Source organism: Schistocerca americana, chromosome 4 (genome assembly GCF_021461395.2).
Source record: "Schistocerca americana isolate TAMUIC-IGC-003095 chromosome 4, iqSchAmer2.1, whole genome shotgun sequence".
In the NCBI taxonomy this organism is placed as follows: domain Eukaryota; kingdom Metazoa; phylum Arthropoda; class Insecta; order Orthoptera; family Acrididae; genus Schistocerca; species Schistocerca americana.
Window position 1 is genome coordinate 367,246,899 of NC_060122.1, and position 22,211 is coordinate 367,269,109.

The following is a 22,211-nucleotide window of genomic DNA, read 5'->3' on the forward strand; positions in this document are numbered from 1 at the left end:
ATGCGACTTTTGAAGAACACTCACAAGCACCAGATAGATCTTATTTCAGTGTAAGCACGTGTACGGGAGAGATATCAGCAATGTTTTTAATCTGACATTGGTTAAGTAACTGGTTGCAGCAGTGAAAAAATTAATAGCTATATGCATCCTGTCTAATATTTCAGTGTGATAACTCCTTTCATTAGGGGCACAACTGATAGAAATTTTAGATCAAACAACTTAGAACCATAAAGTCTTACAAAACAAAGGTAATTAAAGCATGCGATACTTCATATATGATGGAAGTAAACCAAACTATTGAACCAAAAAGACATAAATCTGACATAATACGAGAGCATCTGCAGAACAAAAGTTAATTCTCTCTAAGAGACCATGTTTAAAATGTGTTATCCGCTTTTTCTATCTGGTGAGGTACATATTACAACGCGCTATGAACTGTGACTGTCCCAACAAAAACACATTTCATGCAGCGACGAGTGGTGCATTTAATGGCTATGTCCTTTACTTATTATAAAATGTCTGAAATGAATGTAATTCTTCTCATAACATTAATCTCACTACACTAGAATCTTAGGAGAAGACTCACCGTCAATATTTTGTGTGAAGCTACATCATAGCTTGTGACATTACGGTCAGGAATTTTAACTTGGCCTCCATGTTCTGCAATTATGTGTGATGAAGATATTAGTCTACAACCAATGAGATCGAGCGTTGTTTACCTATTGCACCAGCATGAGGGTGTAGATGAGCATCAGCAGTGTTGCCTGGACATACCCTGGAAATCCGTAAGTGAGATATGATTCCCACAAACGACATTTTACGGCTTGTAAGCAAGATTAAGCTGTGTGTAAAATATTTAATGCTAAAGAGTCTTTTCTTATCAGAAAACGTCATATATGACGTATATGACAGTTGCCATACATCTGAAAAGTTCATGAGATTTGTGTGTGTCATACTTCAGGTACACGAATATCCTTCTACATAAATACATACGGTCTTTTGCGAAAGCAAATATTTAGACTTTCCGAGCTGTCCTAATCCGCGGATACGACTTTTGTACTTCAGTGAGCCATTTCCTCTGTTTATTGCATATTTCCACACCGCCAAATTTACAATCAACTACTGAGGCCAGCTGGCGGCGCAACTAATACGTTACGGCGAATGATCACGTGTAATTAATATTTTTGTTTTCCTAAGGAACAACGAATAATAAAAAAATTTGGTAACATAAAATATAAATCGAATAAATTCTTAAGTGGCTTCGAACCAATTTACAGAAAACTACGTTTACGGGGAGAAGTTATGAGCGTAGTGGCTGAACGATGGTCCCTCCAGAGAAGAAAAAAACCCATACCATGTTATCTTCATTATGGATTCTTTCGTTACTTCTTCGTAGAGCAGTTACATATTTAAGGTTGAATAATAGATACACTCTTTTCTTCTTCCTAAGTCTTGTTTATTTGGAACTAGTTTTTGGCTTATTTGGGCAATCTTCAGGAAAGATGGCCCCCTAAGCCGAAAAGTAGTGTGTAATCATTTATAAATTTTACTGGATTTTTCCCCTAAACGATTGTCATTACTGTTCAATGAACGTACGTAGAATGTCTCTGCATACGACACCATGTGACTTGTGATGGATCCTCTGTTCACCCTCGTTTGTTTTTGTCACACTGACTTTTTCTTTAAGGCATTATTTTGCTGAAATAGGATAAATTCGTAATGCACAACTTATTTCAAACAACTGGAGCAAATTTTTTCTGTACGTAAGTGTTAGTTATATCGGAGTAAAATGACTGTTCTCGAATGTTGGTTGGCTGCGTTTTATATTTACTGCAATATCAATCTTTTTACCAGATACTTACTATGTACAGGGTGATCAAAAAGTCAATATAAATTTGAAAACTTAATAAACCACGGAATAATGTAGATGGAGAGGTAAAAATTGACACACATGCTTGGAATGACATGGGGTTTTATTAGAAAAAAAAAGTTCACAAAATGGTCGACAGAAGGCGCTGGACAGCAAAACTGCTACCGTGACGGGTGAGAGGTACGCCGATAAGTTACAGAATCGCATCATCCCCAGCCTGGCTGATAAACACCTGCTGGAACGTGCGTCGTTTATGCAGGATGGCGCTCCAACCCATATTGCTAGACGCGTGTAAGATCTCTTGCGCGCGTCGTTTGGTGATGATCGTGTGCTCAGCCGCCACTTTCGTCATGCTTGGCCTCCCAGGTCCCCAGACCTCTGTCCGTGCGATTATTGGCTTTGGGGATACCTGAAGGCGCAAGTGTATCGCGATCCACCGACATCTCTAGGGATGCTGAAAAACAACATCCGACACCAATGCCTCACCGTAACTCCGGACATGCTTTACAGTTCTGTTCACAACATTATTCCTCGACTACAGCTATTGTTGACGAATGTTGGTGGACATACTGAGCATCTCCTGTAAAGAAGATTATCTTTGCTTTGTGTTACTTTGTTATGCTAATTATTGCTATTCTGTTCAGATGAAGCGCCTCCTGTCTGACATTTTTTGAATGTTTGTGTTTTTTTGGTTATAATAAAACCCCATGTCACTCCAAGCCTGTGTGTCAGTTCGTACGTCTCTATCTACATTATTCCGTGATTTATTCAGTATTCAAATTTATACTGACTTTTTGATCACCCGGTACTTGTAATTGTTCAAAAATGCTTCAACAGTTACAGTAAATATAGAATATTATCCTGTACACGATTATAAGAAAGAGAAAGTCGAAGAATTAAAATCCAAGAGAGACATTGTAGATAAACGTATGATAAGGTAATAATTCTGATCTCAAGACAAAGGTTGGTATAAACACCATACTGCTATGACTTGCTATTGGATAGGTCTGTGGTGGCTGTCCCTCCCTCCCACGTATTTCTGAACCGAATTAAGTGGCCAGCTATAGACTGACCTACACATTAATGTAGCCTTATCAGATGGCTTGTTTGAAAGTAGCGCACTCAATGACAGAGACGAATGGAGCAATTGGTGAGGGAAAAACATCGAGGACGTACTGACGAACGAAAATTAGACCTTTGAATTTGTAGGCTCTTACTCACGTGACCATGTGCTATTAGTCCCTGTAAATTCTATAGTTTTGGGGCACCATCAACGATACTTGCGTAGCATAGAGCCATTTCACAAGGCTATCATTGTATTATATAATGGGACAAACGCCTGATAATACAGCCGAGCATAGTACAAATTATGAAAGAGGCAGTGAATCAGATGTGTGGTAGGGGGAGGGAGGTGCGCCGGGGGCACCCACGTGCGCCGGGGGCACCCACGTGCGCCGGGGGCACCCACGTGCGCCGGGGGCACCCACGCGCGCCGGGGGCACCCACGCGCGCCGGGGGCACCCACGCGCGCCGGGGGCACCCACGCGCGCCGGGGGCACCCACGCGCGCCGGGGGCAGGAACGCGCGCCGGGGGCAGGAACGCGCGCCGGGGGCACCCACGTGCGCCGGGGGCAGGAACGTGCGCCGGGGGCAGGAACGTGCGCCGGGGGCAGGAACGTGCGCCGGGGGCAGGAACGTGCGCCGGGGGCAGGAACGTGCGCCGGGGGCAGGAACGTGCGCCGGGGGCAGGAACGTGCGCCGGGGGCAGGAACGTGCGCCGGGGGCAGGAACGTGCGCCGGGGGCAGGAACGTGCGCCGGGGGCAGGAACGTGCGCCGGGGGCAGGAACGTGCGCCGGGGGCAGGAACGTGCGCCGGGGGCAGGAACGTGCGCCGGGGGCAGGAACGTGCGACGGGGGCAGGAACGTGCGCCGGGGGCAGGAACGTGCGCCGGGGGCAGGAACGTGCGCCGGGGGCAGGAACGTGCGCCGGGGGCAGGAACGTGCGCCGGGGGCAGGAACGTGCGCCGGGGGCAGGAACGTGCGCCGGGGGCAGGAACGTGCGCCGGGGGCAGGAACGTGCGCGGGCAGGAACGTGCGCGGGCTGGAACGTGCGCGGGCTGGAACGTGCGCGGGCTGGAACGTGCGCGGGCTGGAACGTGCGCGGGCTGGAACGTGCGCGGGCTGGAACGTGCGTGGGCTGGAACGTGCGTGGGCTGGAATGTGGGAGGGGGGAGGGAGGGAGAGGGAAGAGCAAAGAGAGAGAGTAAGAGAGTAAGAGAGTAAGAGAGAGAGAGAGAGAGAGAGAGAGAGAGAGAGAGAGAGAGAGAGAGAGAGAGAGAGAGAGAAGGGGTGGACTATATAGAGGGCTGTGAGGAGATTGGTATGCGTTTTGGGAGGAGAGTGGCGAGGGTCAGGGATAGGGTAGAGTGGTGTGGGTTGGGGGTGGGGCAGAGGCTCTTGTCAGGGGGGTTGACGGCATAGATTATGGGGGCAAAAGACTGGTGCATGAGGAGGTGAGAGAAACTTGGATAAGAGGTGAGGGGCAAGGAGAAAGGGGAAAGAGGGGGGAGAGGGGGGAGAGGCCAAGTGGTGAGGTGTGGGGGGAGCCAGTGAGAGGGAGGGCGAGAGGGACAGTGACGGCGAGAGGGACAGTGAGGGCGAGAGGGACAGGGAGGGCGAGAGGGACAGGGAGGGCGAGAGGGACAGGGAGGGCGGAGAGGGTCAGGGAGGGCGGAGAGGGTCAGGGAGGGCGGAGAGGGACAGGGATGGGGAGAGGGACAGGGAGGGGGAGAGGGACAGGGAGGGGGGGAGGGACAGGGAGGGGGAGAGGGACAGGGAGGGGGAGAGGGACAGGGAGGGGGAGAGGGACAGGGAGGGGGAGAGGGACAGGGAGGGGGAGAGGGACATTGAGGGGGAGAGGGACAGGGAGGGGGACAGGGACAGGGAGGGGGACAGGGACAGGGAGGGGGACAGGGACAGGGAGGGGGACAGGGACTGGGAGGGGGACAGGGACAGGGAGGGGGACAGGGACAGGGAGGGGGACAGGGACAGGGAGGGGGACAGGGACAGGGAGGGGGAGAGGGACAGGGAGGGGGAGAGGGACAGGGAGGGGGAGAGGGACAGGGAGGGGGAGAGGGACAGGGAGGGGGAGAGGGACAGGGTGGGGGAGAGGGACAGGGAGGGGGAGAGGGACAGGGAGGGGGAGAGGGACAGGGAGGGGGAGAGGGACAGGGAGGGGGAGAGGGACAGGGAGGGGGAGAGGGACAGGGAGGGGGAGAGGGACAGGGAGGGGGAGAGGGACAGGGAGGGGGAGAGGGACAGGGAGGGGGAGAGGGACAGGGAGGGGGAGAGGGACAGGGAGGGAGAGAGGGACAGGGAGGGAGAGAGGGACAGGGAGGGGGAGAGGGACAGGGAGGGGGAGAGGGACAGGGAGGGGGAGAGGGACAGGGAGGGGGAGAGGGACAGGGAGGGGGAGAGGGACAGGGAGGGGGAGAGGGACAGGGGGAGGTAGTGGTGTTGGAGAAGTGGGAGGGTGAGGTGGGAGGGGAGGGAGGCTGAGGTGGGAGGGGAGGGAGGCTAAGGTGGGAGGGAAGGGAGGTTGAGGTGGGAGGGGTGGGAGGGTGAGGTGGAAGGGGTGGGAGGGGAGTGAGGCAGAGTTGGGAGGGGAGGGAGGGAGATGTGGGAGGGGAGGGAGGGGGAGGTGGGAGTGGAGGTAGGGGGAGGTGGGAGTGGAGGGAGGGAAGGTGGGAGGGGAGGCAGGGTGAGGTGGGAGGGATGGGAGGGGCGGGAGGCAGTGGTGGGAAGGGAGATGGCGGAAGGTAGGGAGGGGGAGGTGGAAGAGGGAGGAGAGAGAGGTGGGAGGGGAGGGAGGGGAGGGAGGGAGAGGTGGTAGGGAGAGTGAGGGGGAGAGATGGACTGGGGTAGGGGAGAGAGAGAGAGAGAGAGAGAGAGAGAGAGAGAGAGAGAGAGAGAGAGAGAGAGAGAGAGAGAGGAGGAGTAGCAGAGAGGGAGGGGGAGGGTGGGAATTGCAGAGGATATAGTAAGCTTCAACATTTATTTGAAATAAAAATTAGTTTATCTAGTTGATTATTGTCTTATATATTGAGGTGAATCCCACTGTTTATTTCCTATGTTCTTTAATGCACTGAACAGGATTGCTAAAAATGACCCCATGCATGGGTGTGCATACTTTTCATGCTCGGTTAACACTATTTTCACTTATCAACCACAATATTCAAGGGTGTATATTCTTTTAATAATTGGAATGACATTCTAGTGACCCTGAACCACCGCCAGTTACAGCTTCAGTGGTGTCAAGAGAGAGGTCAGTGGAGGACCGGATTGATTTTTGTTTTATTTTCAGATGAAAGCCGGATCTGTTTCAGTTCTAGTGATGGTCGTATGTTGGTTAGGTGGTGACCATTCGGGGACCTAAACCTGGAGATACGGTCTCCATGTCATTTCGTATGACAACAATAATGCTCTCGTGGTTATCCCACAAACTGTGACTCCCAATTTGAACGTTAGTCTCATGACCCCACCATTTGTGCTGCCATTCGTGAACAGCATACAGATCTTTTTTTTTGGGGGGGGAGGGTTTCAACAGTATAAGGCTCGTCTGTATACAGCTAATTTAACTCAACATGCAGTATAGGGTGTTTACATGTTGCCTTGGCCTGCTCGCTTACCAGATCTGTCTCCAATCGAGCACAGATTGGACATCGTCGGACGTAAGTTCCTGGATCACAACCAACCAGCAACCTGTATTGACCAACCCAACACAATACCAGCACGTGTGCATGGTTGCATTCATTCAACATTCTGACGGTTAATCCGCGTTCTGATATTCGAGAATTTCACACGCATTTTGTATTTGCAACGGCTTATCTCGCGCGTACATTAACCTGTGATCTTGCCATGTTAATCAAATACGTTTCTAAGACAACCGTATTTCCGAAATTTTATTATTAGAAGTTAATTTCTGGTGTTGCTATTTACTGCATCAGTGTACTCGTATATTAGATTATATTCACCGTGATCAGTATTTCGTAAGACTGTTAGCAATAATTACATTTGCTTATAAATACAAGCTATAACACTCGACAGAATGCGGTGGAAGTCGTCCTCATGTAGCCAACAATTACTCTTTCTCTCTCTCTCTCTCTCTCTCTCTCTCTCTCTCTCTCTCTCTCTCCCCGTATCACACGTGAACAGTAAAGTTGAGACATATGTGCTTAACTATCTCACGAAATTACCTTCTCTGAGTTTTAGGTAGTTTCCGCAATAGATCACAAATTGCCTGTTTGTTTACTTCATATCAATATACGAACTAATTGAGAGAACAACGTAACAGTAACAGTGTGACAGGTACTACAGCAATATAGAGCCTGCACATGTTTATTATTACTTCTTTCTTGTCTCAGACGTTATGTCTGGTTAAAAATGGGAGGTGACGCGGACCTTGATCAAGCGTGACTTCCTTTTAACTGTACGGTATATGTTACATTGCATTTAGGAACGGTTGGGTAACTGAACATGTATCAATAATTACAGATTTCTGTAGTTGCATATATATGTTTGGATGTAGTTGTATTGCGTTGATGTACTGATGGATATTGTGTGGTATGACTCCTGTAGTTGATAGTATAATCGGTAAATTGTCAACTTTATCCTGATGTCACATGTCCTTGACTTCCTCAGCCAGTTGAACATATTTTTCAATTTTTTCTCCTGTTTACTTCTGCATATTTGTTGTATTGGGTATGGCTATTTCGATTAGTTGTGTTAATTTCTTCTTTTTATTTGTGAGTATGATGTCAGGTTTGTTATGTGGTGTTGTTTTATCTGTTATAATGGTTCTGTTCCAGTATAATTTGTATTCATCGTTCTCCAGTACATTTTGTGGTGCATACTTGTATGTGGGAACATGTTGTTTTATAAGTTTATGTTGTAAGGCAAGCTGTTGACGTATTATTTTTGCTACATTGTCATGTCTTCTGGAGTATTCTGTATTTGCTAGTATTGTACATCCACTTGTGATGTGATCTACTGTTTCTATTTGTTGTTTGAAAACTCTGCATTTATCTGTTGTGGTATTGGATCCTTTAATATATGCTTGCTGTAATATCTGGTGTTTATTGTTTGATCCTGTATTGCAATCATGAATCCTTCCGTCTCACTGTATATATTGCCTTTTCTTAGCCATGTGTTGGATGCGTTTTGAGCGATGTGTGGCTGTGTTAGATGATACGGGTGCTTGCCATGTAGTGTTTTCTTTTTCCAATTTACTTTCTTCGTATCTGTTGATGTAATGTGATCTAAAGGGTTGTTGAAGTGGTTATGAAATTGCAGTGGTGTACCCGATGTATTTATATGAGTGATTGCTTTGTGTATTTTGCTAGTTTCTGCTCGTTCTATAAAGAATTTCCTTAAATTGTCTACCTGTCCATAATGTAGGTTTTTTATGTCGATAAATCCCCTTCCTCCTTCCTTTCTGCTTAATGTGAATCTTTCAGTTGCTGAATGTATGTGATGTATTCTAAATTTGTGGCATTGTGATCGTGTAAGTGTATTGAGTGCTTCTAGGTCTGTGTTACTCGATTTCACTACTCCAAATGAGTAGGTCAATATTGGTATAGCGTAAGTATTTATAGTTTTTGTCTTGTTTCTTGCTGTCAATTCTGTTTTCAGTATTTTTGTTAGTCTTTGTCTATATTTTTCTTTTAGTTCTTCTTTAGTATTTGTATTATCTATTCCTATTTTTTGTCTGTATCCTAGATATTTATAGGCATCTGTTTCTTCCATCGCTTCTATGCAGTCGCTGTGGTTATCCAATATTATTATTACTATTATTATTATTATTATTATTACAAGTCGGTCATCATACACAAGTAACTGCCAGCCTCAAGTCTATCAATCTCTGCCAGTTCGGAAGTGTGGATTCCAGAAACCAAGTGATTTACAAACATTAGGCTTCATTGTAGTGTACAAACTTTCATATGGTTGATCTAAAACGGGGTTGCATGTGAGACTGAACCAGGTGTACCTAGGGAGAGGAGTGGCGCTGGAAAAGCATGTTGTTAGCTTTCTTGTCTGAGAAGGAATGACAGGTAGCGCTCGCGACGACCTGCAAATTGATTCATGGTTCTATAACAAAAGATTCTTAGAAGTAAGCAATACCAGTTGCTAAATTGACTCATTCGTTCATGGTTTAATGAAACAACCACAGAAACTAAACATTTTTCTATCGTAATTTTAAGGATAAAGCATTCGAAAAAAAATGCTTTTTCGTTCTAAAGTTTAAATATGCGCTAATGTTGAACATGGCGGTGGAAGAGGGGGAGGGGTAAGGCGGGGTAGTAGCTAATACCTGACTGCGGACGAGGGTTAGGTTCTCAGAAACGTTGAGGATTACTAATTTGTCACGCTGAAAGATACGTTATGCATAGTCTTGCCAAGAAGATCAGCTAACAAGTCGGTGCACCGCTATTTAATGTTTGGTTATGCAATGATGAAACACGTTTACTTCAGACTCTCGATCCAATACTGATCAATCATCGGCAATAGGCTTGTCTCAACCTTCCTCTTCCTGTCTTGGCATTTCTGCGCGTCATCGAACTTTTGAGACTGGGTCGCCCCTGTACAGCGGCGACCATCTCCGTGAATGTGCAGAGGGGAGGCGGTTGACCGGCTTCGTGGTGCAGGTCGTGACCGCGGCGAACACCACTCCGCATTCACGTCTCGCACGCGTCCAAAGGGAAAGTTCACAGGTCATCGCCACGGTGACGCGCGGTGCTCTGGAATGGGCGTGCCGTGACGTAGCTGTCATCAGGCAATGAGCGCGCGCACTCAGCACGCGCCACGCCGCCTTCTTTCCTATGTCTCCTTTGACCTCTTAGGGCCATTAGGAGAACACTACGATGTTCAACTCAAGTAGCATGGAGGATGCATTCACTGACTACAGGGCACTGGTACTTGTGGGCGCATTAGGGTTCTAACGATTTACGTACATGAAGGGAGGGAGGCAGTTTCCTGATCAAACTGCAATATATCATCATCGTGACAAGCTATCGTATCCTTACATATCGTTTTCCTGTAGCTCAGATCAATTAACTGCTTGCATGGATAATTAGTGAAAACGGATTGAGATAGCGTTTAATGTTTGCAGTGAGGTTTTGCAATTCGTTAATGCCTAACAACATGGTAACTACAGTAAAAGACCAATATGAAACATTTCAAAATAGGTCAAGAAATGGTGCAAGAGCTGTTGCTTCATTTCAAACGTGAAGTGCGATCATAACACTGCCAACCCTATTAGAAAATTCATTCTGCCTTGTTTGCAGTCTTACTTCACTCATTCATTCTATTAGCATCCAATACACCACCATGAAATACAACACAAATTGGTAATGATACTATGTCAACCAAACCTTTAAGTGGATGTAACCCCTAAAATCAATAGGTTAAAAAATACAAACACTTTATAACAGATTTGATTCTGTTTCCTCAGATGTGCCAGTAAGGTGCGCAAAATCCATTAAGGAACTATAAGAGTTACGATTAGATAGGAACTACTATGAAATGTGCGAGAGCATCTACTTCCAAATCTAAAGTGAACTGCATCTGTACCTACCTGGTGATGAAACTGCTACAAACATAGATATTAACACATTGTCATGTCTTCTGGAGTATTCTGTATTTGCTAGTACTGTACATCCACTTGTGATGTGATCTACTGTTCTTTAACGTCTACAGACGTTAAAGTAACCTCTGGCGTGCCACAGGGGAGTGTTATGGGACCATTGCTTTTCACAATATATATAAATGACTTAGTAGATAGTGTCGGAAGTTCCATGCGGCTTTTCGCGGATGATGCTGTAGTATACAGAGAAGTTGCTGCATTAGAAAATTGTAGCGAAATACAGGAAGATCTGCAGCGGATAGGCACTTGGTGCAGGGAGTGGCAACTGACCCTTAACATAGACAAATGTAATGTATTGCGAATACATAGAAAGAAGGATCCTTTATTGTATGATTATATGATAGCGGAACAAACACTGGTAGCAGTTACTTCTGTAAAATATCTGGGAGTATGCGTACGGAACGATTTGAAGTGGAATGATCATATAAAACTAATTGTTGGTAAGGCGGGTACCAGGTTGAGATTCATTGGGAGAGTGCTTAGAAAATGTAGTCCATCAACAAAGGAGGTGGCTTACAAAACACTCGTTCGACCTATACTTGAGTATTGCTCATCAGTGTGGGATCCGTACCAGGTCGGGTTGACGGAGGAGATAGAGAAGATCCAAAGAAGAGCGGCGCGTTTCGTCACTGGGTTATTTGGTAACCGTGATAGCGTTACGGAGATGTTTAATAAACTCAAGTGGCAGACTCTGCAAGAGAGGCGCTCTGCATCGCGGTGTAGCTTGCTCGCCAGGTTTCGAGAGGATGCGTTTCTGGATGAGGTATCGAATATATTGCTTCCCCCTACTTATACTTCCCGAGGAGATCACGAATGTAAAATCAGAGAGATTAGAGCGCGCACGGAGGCTTTCAGACAGTCGTTCTTCCCGCGAACCATACGCGACTGGAACAGGAAAGGGAGGTAATGACAGTGGCACGTAAGGTGCCCTCCGCCACACACCGTTGGGTGGCTTGCGGAGTATCAATGTAGATGTAGATGTATATGTAGATGTAGTGTTATGGAGCCATAGGACATGATTTTTACTACAAATCCAAAAAGAGGCTGGCTTTCAACTCGCGACCTAGGACTTCAGGATTAGTAGCTAAAGCCTTAGCCCTGGATCGCGGGGACACACTCATAGAATTAATGTGACGGAAGGCAGGGGAAACAGATGGTTTGGTCAGATGTCTTGCTTATCGGTGCACCGTGGAGTGGTGTGGAGAAACAGTCAAAAGCAAATAATCCGTTAATTGCTTGTGAGGAACAATAAGACACGGAGCAGGATATCATTTGTCTGTGCGAGGATATCCACATAAACCTGATATTTGTCGTGCTGGGTAACAGTCTATTACGTCAAATTCCTTCCAATTAAATTCGTTATATCATCGGCACGTGGTATAAAAACGTGTACCAAGCCTCATCGGCCCAAGACGCTCACTAAAATACTTGTAGCCTAAGTTATCCTGTTCGTGTGTTGTTTGAAGCCAAGTGTCTAATAACATGGAACTCCAAAGGGTACTCATCTTACACAGCTGTTCATGACTTCAATACTCACTAAAAAGAGTTCTTATAAATATTTATTTGTCAACAATTACAACGCACACTACTTATAGCCAACACACACCTCATCACTACTCTCCATTCGATGATTCATTTAATCTCTCTCTCTTGATTTATCTTCCTCCATATTCTGAACCAGAGGTTTTACGTTCTCCGCTGGGAAGGTGAAGTATCAGAGCATTACGGCTACTTTTTTCTTTTACTTAACGAAACAGTAAAAAGTTTAGAAAGTAAGTATTGTCGAACCCTAATTTTTATTAATCAACATTTCTTCTTTATGGAATAACTGGTGAATTCAGTACTTTATAATGCTGTCGTCTTGCATTGCATCCCTCCCCTCAACAACATATTTTTGAAAGAAAATCAGTATAGTAAAAGTATCCCATTTACTCTCTCCACAGACTACATTATTTGCTGCTGTAGAACTGCTGGTTTCAACTCACTAAATGAGATTGAACTCTTCCACCCTAACCCATTCGCAGCACCGTTTACTGTCTTAAATTATGGAACTTATTACACAAGACTTAGATCGTGAAACCTGTTCTATTGATCAGACACGGACGATGTTAAGCTGCCGTCACTATATCCCAAGCTCCATTGAAACAGACACAACCCTCCGTACAAGGCTTTTTTCTGTAAGATCTTCCCCTGGGTTAGCAATTAACATAATCGAAAACACCTAAAAAACAACAAATTATGACCTATGCTTCCAACGCAAGTTTCAAGATTCGTGGCACACTCACCCATGATGGAAGACCATTGCAATTATTCCCTTAATTGCAGATAATGAAAAGATTTGTTGTATCACTGCACAACTGATGTTACGAGCCGACGCTTCCCGCACACGGAATCCACGTTACAAAAATGTGACGAATTATTGATCTCACGTGAAGTGCCTTACCCCGCACCACATTAGCATTTTCTAGGAAAACACAGTTACACTGTTAAACAATTTATTCTTATGTGTTCATAAGGCTTATCTGTTCACTACTCGAACTTAAGTAAGTTATGTTCCTTAGAGTCACAGGCTGCAGACATTTGTTGAGAGGCTCTCAGAAGTTTCTCTTTTGTGCTTTCTTTGTGCTGCAGAAGCTAGCCGTTCTTCTTGCTCTAACTTCTAAACTACTTGCGTATCCTGTAGCTTAGTGGCCTCGTCAGTTGTAGCCGACTTCTGCCCGTGTTTCTCCGGTGTCCAGCACTCTTCGTCAGTTCCTCAGATGATGTTTGGCGTCATTAAGAGTTCTACTGTGTATTCAAGTTTATCTGCCACTGCATCATAGCTTCTTCTTACAGCGGACCATACTATTCTGATTATAATTTCTTACGTCAGCTACGTACTGCTTGGATCATATACTGTTGGTATAGCTGTACGGTCTAAGGCGCCTTGTCACGGTTTGTGCGGCTTCGCCCCATTGGAGGCAGGAGTCCTCCCTCGGCATGGAAGTGTCCTTAGCCTAAGATAGATTAAGTATTGAGTAAGCTTAGCGACCGATAACCTCACCAGTTTGGTCCCATAGGACTCATCACAAATTTCCAGTTTCCAATTTTTTACGTCATTGTAATGCAACACAGTATTTCTATATCTCATGTTCGCCTAACACTTCTGCCTCTCAATGTTTCTTTTTTAATACTGTCCAAATTTTCTTCACTCCAGCTCATTGTAGTTTTATTTTGGCCCTTGGTAATTAATTTCACACGTATTAATACTATTGCTAATTTCCTTTTACATTTGAGTTAGTCTGAGTACATTGCAGTCTAATTTCCGTAGGTGAGTTCAGAGGGAAATACTAACTATCGGAGGAATCAAATGCAAGGAAGGTGCAATTTTTCAACGAAGAAAACAGAGGATATGTAGGAAGAAGTACACTGGTGGCAGGGTGCGGGTGGAGGTGGGGCGTGGTCGTCTTCCAACGGTCTTGTAACGTTATAGGAAGAGGAAATGGTATGTAAGCCATAGGGAATTCAACATTAAAGTTTGACAAAACTGAATAGGACTTGCGACGAAGTAAGGCTAAAGTGATGGATATAATTCTATCGCCATTTCTAAAAGCATTGGAGGAGTGTAAACAGAATGATTATCCAAGTTACCATGTAAAATGTGTACTATTGGAGATATATCAACTGACATTAGGAGACGTATTATCCACACAGTCTTGAAGATAGCGAGTAGAGGTAAGTGTAAGAACTATCACATAATCTCACTTTTCTTATACGTAGGGCAACCACAGCCGAAATAAACAAGGACGCTGCGACTGTCAGAATCTTCATCGGAGAACACGACCGGTGTCACAAATTAAACTTGCATCTTCAGATGGTTCAAGTCAGTAGAACAGCGGTTAGTTGGCACCGGCAATAGCAGCGCTTCCTCACAGGCTCTCTACAATGGAAGTTGGGGATGGCCTTAGCCCCCAATACATTTTGTCATAGAGGCTCACACATTTGTGAATCAGAAATTTTAAATACCTAGATATAAATGTTGGGACTGGCTGTATCCGGTTCAAATAGAACCTTTAATCTTTTAACCTGGAGCACCTGAAGATGCAAATTTAATTTTCGAAACCAGTCGTGTTCTCCAGTAAAGAATTCTGAAGAATTCTAACAGTCGCAGCGGCCTTGTTCATTCAAATCCAACCACACAGTCAGCTTGGCAGCTTATGCATTCCGAATGCAGACCGTAATAATTTACAGAAACATAGGTACAAATGGCTTCTATGTAAAAGGACTTAAGTTGTTCTTTAGGAAAGGTCATGTCACCAGTTAAGCACTTCTGACGTATTTCACAAACTAAGCAATCCTTACGGTAAGCAAGAAACTTTTATTGGTTTAAAATGTTTAAGATATTCGGATAACACATATATGCTATACGGAAAGATGGGTAATAATCGACACGAACAACAACCAATAGTGACTAACAAGAATACACGGCCTAGGGAGAACAGCTCTAAAGAAGAGGGGAATACGACAGCGGGGCGGCCTTTCTCCTCTATTAAACAATGAATCAGTGAAAGAAAGATTCAAAAATGATGTCGAAATTTTTGAAGAAAGTATGTTAATGATAATATCGCTATCCTTTGCCAACGTGAGGAAGCATTAAACGACTTGTTGAATCGTCTACTGAACATAGAATATACCTTTAGAGTACATCAAAGAAAGAAGAAGCTATCCCAAAAGCAGAAATGGGATTGAGGAGGAACTTAGCATCAAAATTGGGAAACATACACGTAGAGAAGTGACTGAATTTTACTATGGGAGCAAAGTATCGGACGAAACGTGGATAGTACGCGTACCAAGAGAATGCTCCTCGGGAAACATTGTTGCTATTATGAAACAGAGGTTGTCTGACATCTCTTTTAGTAATTGTTCAAATGGTTCAAATGGCTCTGAGCACTATGGGCCTCAACTTCTGAGGTCATCAGTCCTCTAGAACTTAGAACTACTTAAACCTAACTAACCTAAGGACATCACACACATCCATGCCCGAGGCAGGATTCGAGCCTGCTACCATAGTGGTCACGCGGTTCCAGGCTGTAGCGTCTAGAACCGCTCGTCCACACCGGCCGGCTTAGTAAGTGTGATCTGTATCTGAAACACAGGACTGTGAAAAAAATCGTCTGTGCGAAAACGAGAAAAATAAGGAAGGAATTTATATATGACACTAGAAGAGGATCCTGAAAACAAGGCGGAACGCTAAGGTAAGAAATGAAGAGGCTCTTCGCAGTATAAGCGAGGAAAGGAACACGTATAGGACAATATCAACAAAAAGTGATGTAACTCTCGCGATAGTACAGGGAGCCTGAGAAACGAAAAAGTGTAGCGGAATACAGTCATTGGAATGTAGCAGCAGAGTAACTGAGAACGTACGGTGTAAATGCATAAGAGAGAAGAGAAAGACACGGAGAGAGAGAGAGAGAGAGAGAGAGAGAGAGAGAGAGAGAGAGAGAGAGAGAGAGAGAAATAGTGATAACAGAAGCAAATTGCATGAAACCAGCCCGGAAGGTGATGACGCAATAAAAAGGGTGTTCTGCTTATTTCTTGAAATTACCTATTTAGAGGAATAAATATTTTCAGTTTCGTACCTCCCAACAATTTTTATTGTCTTATTTCTCTGGTGCAGCAGCAAACGCAGGAGATCGTGACGAATATATTGTATGAATATTTTACTCCGTAGCTGGTTATGACCTCTTATGTAACGTTATAGAATGTGTGATGTCAAATTGTGAATCAATTTTTTCTTCTTTTTTAGGTTTTTAGTTCATGGATGGTCGGCCTCAAGAGGTACGCCTTGGAGTATTGCGTTAATATTCATCGCGTTTCAAAAGCTATAAACAGGAACGTTAATTATGAAATCATAATATGAAAACGTTGATGATGTAGCATGAAGCAAATACATCTGAGGAACATCAACTGCATGTGAATAATATGAAAACAGTAATAATGTTGACAGTAATAATAATAATATTTTAGTACAGAAATCACTAAACTTTAGAAACTATAATTGTCACCTTTCAGTGGTGGTGTTCCGTGCATTCGTCTTGGGTAATTTCGAACATCCACGAAATCTGAAACTAGAGGAGCTCCATTGGGCAGTGATTCCCTCAACATCAAGGTCGTTCCTCAATCCTGTTTTCAGTTAATAATCGTAGATGCTGCTGCTGATAAGTTTTAGTCCAGTAACTATTTTCCAGGCACTTCGCTACTGTCTTAAGTACTCCAGTTTCTGTAGGATAGTGTCTTCAGGGCCATCTGTGTAAGAGTATATGCTAAATATATGTTCAATTTTCTAATAAAATCCATACAATATCCGAAATACAGGTTGATATATTTCATAGTAAGTATTTTCTCGCATAGAAAAAGCACACATTTTGTGTAAAAGAACGTAGTACCTGTATTTATCTCTGACAAATGTAGTCTTCGTTGTTCATCACTGTCGGAAATTACGAACGCATATTTAGTGCCGTATATATATACCATGGACTGTGAAATTAGCAAACCCGAAGGTCACAACCGCACCAACCACGCCCGATGCGCGTGTGTTTGCCGCTGAAGTTGCCAGTTTGTTGACTGTGCGCCATCGGCGGGATTAGAACGGCAGGATTCTATTGACAGACTCATGCCCTCCGGCCTGAACTTACCAGAGCAAGCAACCAGCCACACGCTATGTTTACTCTCTAACTGAATCAATTATTTGGACCGTTGCGTTGGGCGGTCCATCTGTATGGTGTGAGGCAGCGGTCAAGTTGTGCAACCCTAGTCCTCATGGCGACCGCTACTGATCGGGACTGTGTGGTTTTATTTGGCTTCTCTATCTCTTTCAAAAACTCTAGCTAATCTCTCTGAGCCAAGAAAATATCCTTGCCCGTCAATATAAGGTCGCTGATTTCTACGAATCTCTTGTGAAAAGGGTGATGAAAGTTTAGCTAGCAAAATGTAGATAACTGTGTCACTTCTCCTACTTTTTAATCAACCTGGCACAGTACTGTATTTGCTCTCTTGAGTGAAGGGATTTAAATCCCACTCCGTTCGTTCGTATTCTTAATTTTCATGATTTCCTAAATCCTGTAGATTCACTTCCCTGCACAAAATCTAACAGGAGGTAAAATTTAATTTAGCGTAATAAGCAGGATATGATAACGTCCTGGGTACTATGACACGAGGTACGTATTGCGACACTCAGCAGTAACTAAATTTCACGAAAGTTTCAGCATTCGATGTATTTCAGACCTCGAAAACACATTTGTTGCTGTGACGTCCAAATATGTGGGAACTGCAGTAACCACCATACTGTCTTAATGAGTGGAAGAAACAATGGGTGACTAATGACTGACAGATCGAAATGTTCCGTAGGTAGTTTTCGAACTACGAGTCAGATTTTTCTATAAATTTGACCTCTGCAAAGATTTTATTTGACTGCATAACGCTTTACATTATAAATTAACGGATCTAAAATACTGCAAAGGGCAGAGCATATGATTTGTTCATCATTTCATACCCCGTTTAACATTTTTCAACTTTCGCCACAGCCTGCAAACGTCGACAAAAGTAGTGTATGAGGTGGGGAAAGGATTTTCTTATTATTTCTATGACATAGTCCTATGTCAAACTGCAGCTTCTCCTGTAGCTAACTCGAAAACGTAACTGAAACGTCGTAAAACATTTCCAATTTTCTGGGAATGAACTGTGATAATGAAACCATTCTTTGGCCTGGAGACAATTTTAGTTCGTTTTTAAAGTACTCTTTTGTGTAACCTCGATGTGGGTATAGGACATTTGCATTTAATGTGCCTGGCTGAGGACGTGTTTTTAAGGTAGCAGGAGTTGTAGAAGGCTCCTAGTGAATATACAAAGTGAAATACAGAATCAAAACCATACAAAGTCAAAATAATGCACGACATTTTTATAACAAACTAGAAGCTAGTGAGGGCAACTAAACTAAAAAATAATTAAACATTACCTTATACTATAGATGACAGTTATTTATATTTATATATATATATATATATATATATATATATATTAAATTCTGACTTCCTCAATACAGAAATCTCTCTCCAACAGAACAATACAATGAGTATTAGTCAAGTGCTCAAAAACATCTCTTCAAGGTATTCCACGAGGTACTTCCATTTTGTGTGTCCTCTTCTGCGCCAAATTGTGTTACCATTTCATTTTGGATCCAGGTAAAAATCGATCTTCTTCTTCATCTTCTTCTTCCCTGATTTTCCACGGCAGCGTAAATTTGGTATTCTTGTTCCTTCAGTCTTCTTATCTGTCCATACCATTGTAAACTCCTTCGGTCTGTCATATCATACATTCCTTCTTCCACTCGCATTACCTCTATCAGTGCAATGTTCCTTACACGGTCTTCCCTGGAGATTCTATCAGACCTTCTCCAGAACGTCTCTGGTTAGTCGTCTCAAATGTCGATTTGAATATGAGACTATTTGTTCTATTCTTCATATTCATGTCACGTAAGATTGAATTTGGCACCCCAATGACCTTGATTCTATCACTCAAACCTTTTATTGATTTGTAAATATTAGTTTCCTCATTTTTCTAAAATGAAATTCAGATAGAAAAAACTAATGACCTTTTTGTATTTTCCCTTTACTTACAGTTAAATAAGACATTCTGTGTTTTCGCTGTCTGTAAATCCCAGTTTTCATATTCCATTACTAGCTGATTACATATGATCATATTTTGGAATCATTCCAATCTTGTGCTATTGTAAATTGGTCATCAGAATATAGTGAATGATGCTGATACACTTTGCAGTCTGTAGTCCCATTCTATTGCTTTTTTCTTTCTGCTGCAGGTATCTGCATACACGCTGGTGTCCAGAATTAAAGCTACAAACGGAAAATTTTCAAGGTTGCACTTATTTTGCCACAGAAGAGTATAAACTGACAATAGTAATGTACAAAAACCTTAAAGAACGTAAACAACTGCAACATGCATAATGGTAGACCAAAATGTTCTTCGTTTTTTTCGAATTTGACGCATTTGTACACACATTCCGACAACTGGTTAGTTTGTTCAGTATGATGTGTTACCACCTATGGCTGCAGTACACGTCTGGCAAAGACGGAGAATTTCGTGAATGATGTCATATATCTCATCTTGAGGCAGTAACGTCCATTCTTCCTGCAGAGCTGCTCACAAGTCTTTGAGAGTGGTTGATGGATGCTGAGGTGATTCAACTCGTCTCCCTAGTGCATTCGAGATATGTTCTATGGGATTCAGTTCAGAAGAGCGAGCAGACCACGCCATCCGTGCAATATCTGCCGTCTGCAAGGAAACGTCAGACAATTGTGCTCTATGAGATCGAGCATTATCGTCCATCAATGCGAAGCTGAACCCCCAGCACCTAGCAACAACCGCACATGAGGTCGCAAGACCTCGTAACGATACCTGACGGAAGTGAAACCTGGCCAGTTCACCCGTACAGTTTCACGAAGAGTTGTTCGAGTGTTCCTTCTCTCGAGACGCGTCTGAGGTAGAAATAAAGCAGGTCCCCGACGATAAGGGTAACTCTGCCGAAGCCTTCTGTTCACCGTTCGCCACGATACGAATCGTCCAGTGAATGCTGCGAGGTCAGATGCTAGTAGCCGTGCAGTACTAAAGCGGTACCGTCGTGCCCTTACAGTCTGGTAACGGTCCTCTCTTTCTGATGTCACACGTGGTCGTCCCTGTTCTGGTCTTCGGGATACAGTCTCGGTCTTTACAAGTTGTCGCCACACCCGAGAAACAACAGAACGATTCACATTAAGCCAGCGAGCCACATCAGTTAGTGACTGTCCTGCTTCCATTCTTCGTAGGCCGTCCACCGCTGAGAATCTTTAAGGTGTCTTCTCCGTGCCATGCTGCACCGTCTGTGCCTATGTACAACGTGATTATGGGTATAGGACTAAACAACAACCATTACACAGTAGACAGGTGACCTTATGTCAGCATTGACGTCGTAGTCCGTTGCCCAGTATGTCATGTTCCGTGCAGAACATTATCCTACGGACATCTGTTAACAGTTTGTATAATTAGATCACGAATGAAACACAGGACGGGGAAATAACAGTTTGTTGCTTGAACGCCAGTGGATTTTGAATAGCACTGGTTATATGGGCAACTTTGGAACAGGCCTTTGCTTTTACTAAATTTTTGTCCGAGTATATCAATATCCATTTTTTTCAGTCTTCAATCTTCAGACTGGTTTGATGTGGCCCGCCACGACTTCCTCTTCCGTGATAACCTTGAAATCTCAAGGTAGCAATTGAAACTACGTCGACAGTTATTTGCTGGATGGATTCCAATCTCTTTCTTCATCGGCACAATCTACCCTCCCTTACTTTCACTGAGGATAACAATGTCAGAGAATCTTGATAGTCTTTCACCTTGAATCTTAATCCTGATTTTCAACCTGCTTGTTATTTTCTTCATTGCTTCTCCTACGTACAGACTGAACAGTAGGGGCGAAAGACTACACCCCTCTCTTACACTCTTTTTAACCCTATAACTTAGTGCTTGGTCTTCCAATCTTACTGTTTCCTTTTGGGTGTTGCACATATTGAATATTATCAGTGTGACCCAACTGTTTACCCCTGTTTTTCTCAGAATTTCTAACATCTTCCAACATTTTGCGTTGTCGAACTCTCTCTTCCGGGTAGATGAACCCAGTGAACATGTCTTCTTTCTTCAGTGTAGTTTTCATTATCAACTGCAACGTCAGAAGGGCCTATCTTGTCCCTTTACCTGTCCTAAAGCCAAAGTGACAGTCAACTAGTAGGTCATAAATTTTCTTTCCTATTCTTCTTTTACGAGAACTATTCTTGTGCTGATGACGTCTTCCGGTAAATCCATTGGTATACCGTCATTATCATACATTCCGCTCGTTAATGTGAGGAGTCGTTTTGATCCCACTTCCCCAAATGATTTTAGAAATTCCGATGTAATATTTTCCATCCCTTCTGCCTTTATGTACATTAAGTCATCCAAAGTCCTATAAATTCTGTCCCTTATAGTTGATTCCCTACGTCTTCCCTAGTAACTCGTGTTTTCCGTCCCTCACGTCATTGGACATGTCCTCCACTCCGTGTAGCCTTTACAACCCTCAACTTTCGTTAGCAAGACTGGTCACAGAACGTATTGGTGACGAGCAGTCTGAACTCGGCGAGGCTGCTGGTGGTGACACGATTGTCAAAGTATCTCCAGTATCTCAATGCGAGTAAGTGAAACACACCGACCTGTGAATTTCAGAACGGTTGATTGTGGGATTAAAGGGACCAGACTGCGACGGTCATCGGTCCCTTTTTCCAAAAAAAATTAAAACCACCCAAAGAGAATAAAGACGAACAACCGGAAAGACGTCAGACGGCACAGGACAAGAAATACTCTGTGTGATTTTAATTTGTTTTGTCTGATCTCTGTCAGAGTGTGTCGGTGGTTGGCCGACCATAGAAACAAAAAAGGAAAAGCCAACCACCGGGAAACACATTAAAAACGCGGACTAAAATCGTAGGCTAAAGGCCAGAATCAACACAAAAGGAAATAACACACACTCAGATGAGACGATAAAAACCACCTGCCCGAATAAAACGTAAAACTAAG

At 43.8% G+C, this 22,211-nt stretch overlaps 1 protein-coding gene across 1 annotated transcript; it reads right to left on the minus strand.

Annotated features, from left to right (window-relative positions):
- Positions 1 to 3,237: 3,237 nt before the first annotated feature.
- LOC124613484 (extensin-like) lies at positions 3,238 to 12,873 on the minus strand. The gene is made up of 2 exons (XM_047142193.1): positions 12,857 to 12,873; positions 3,238 to 4,051 (listed from the first exon to the last, which is right to left on the minus strand). The coding sequence occupies exons 1-2, from the start codon at positions 12,871 to 12,873 to the stop codon at positions 3,238 to 3,240; spliced, it is 831 nt and encodes a 276-aa protein (XP_046998149.1).
- Between the last annotated feature and the right edge of the window lie 9,338 nt (positions 12,874 to 22,211).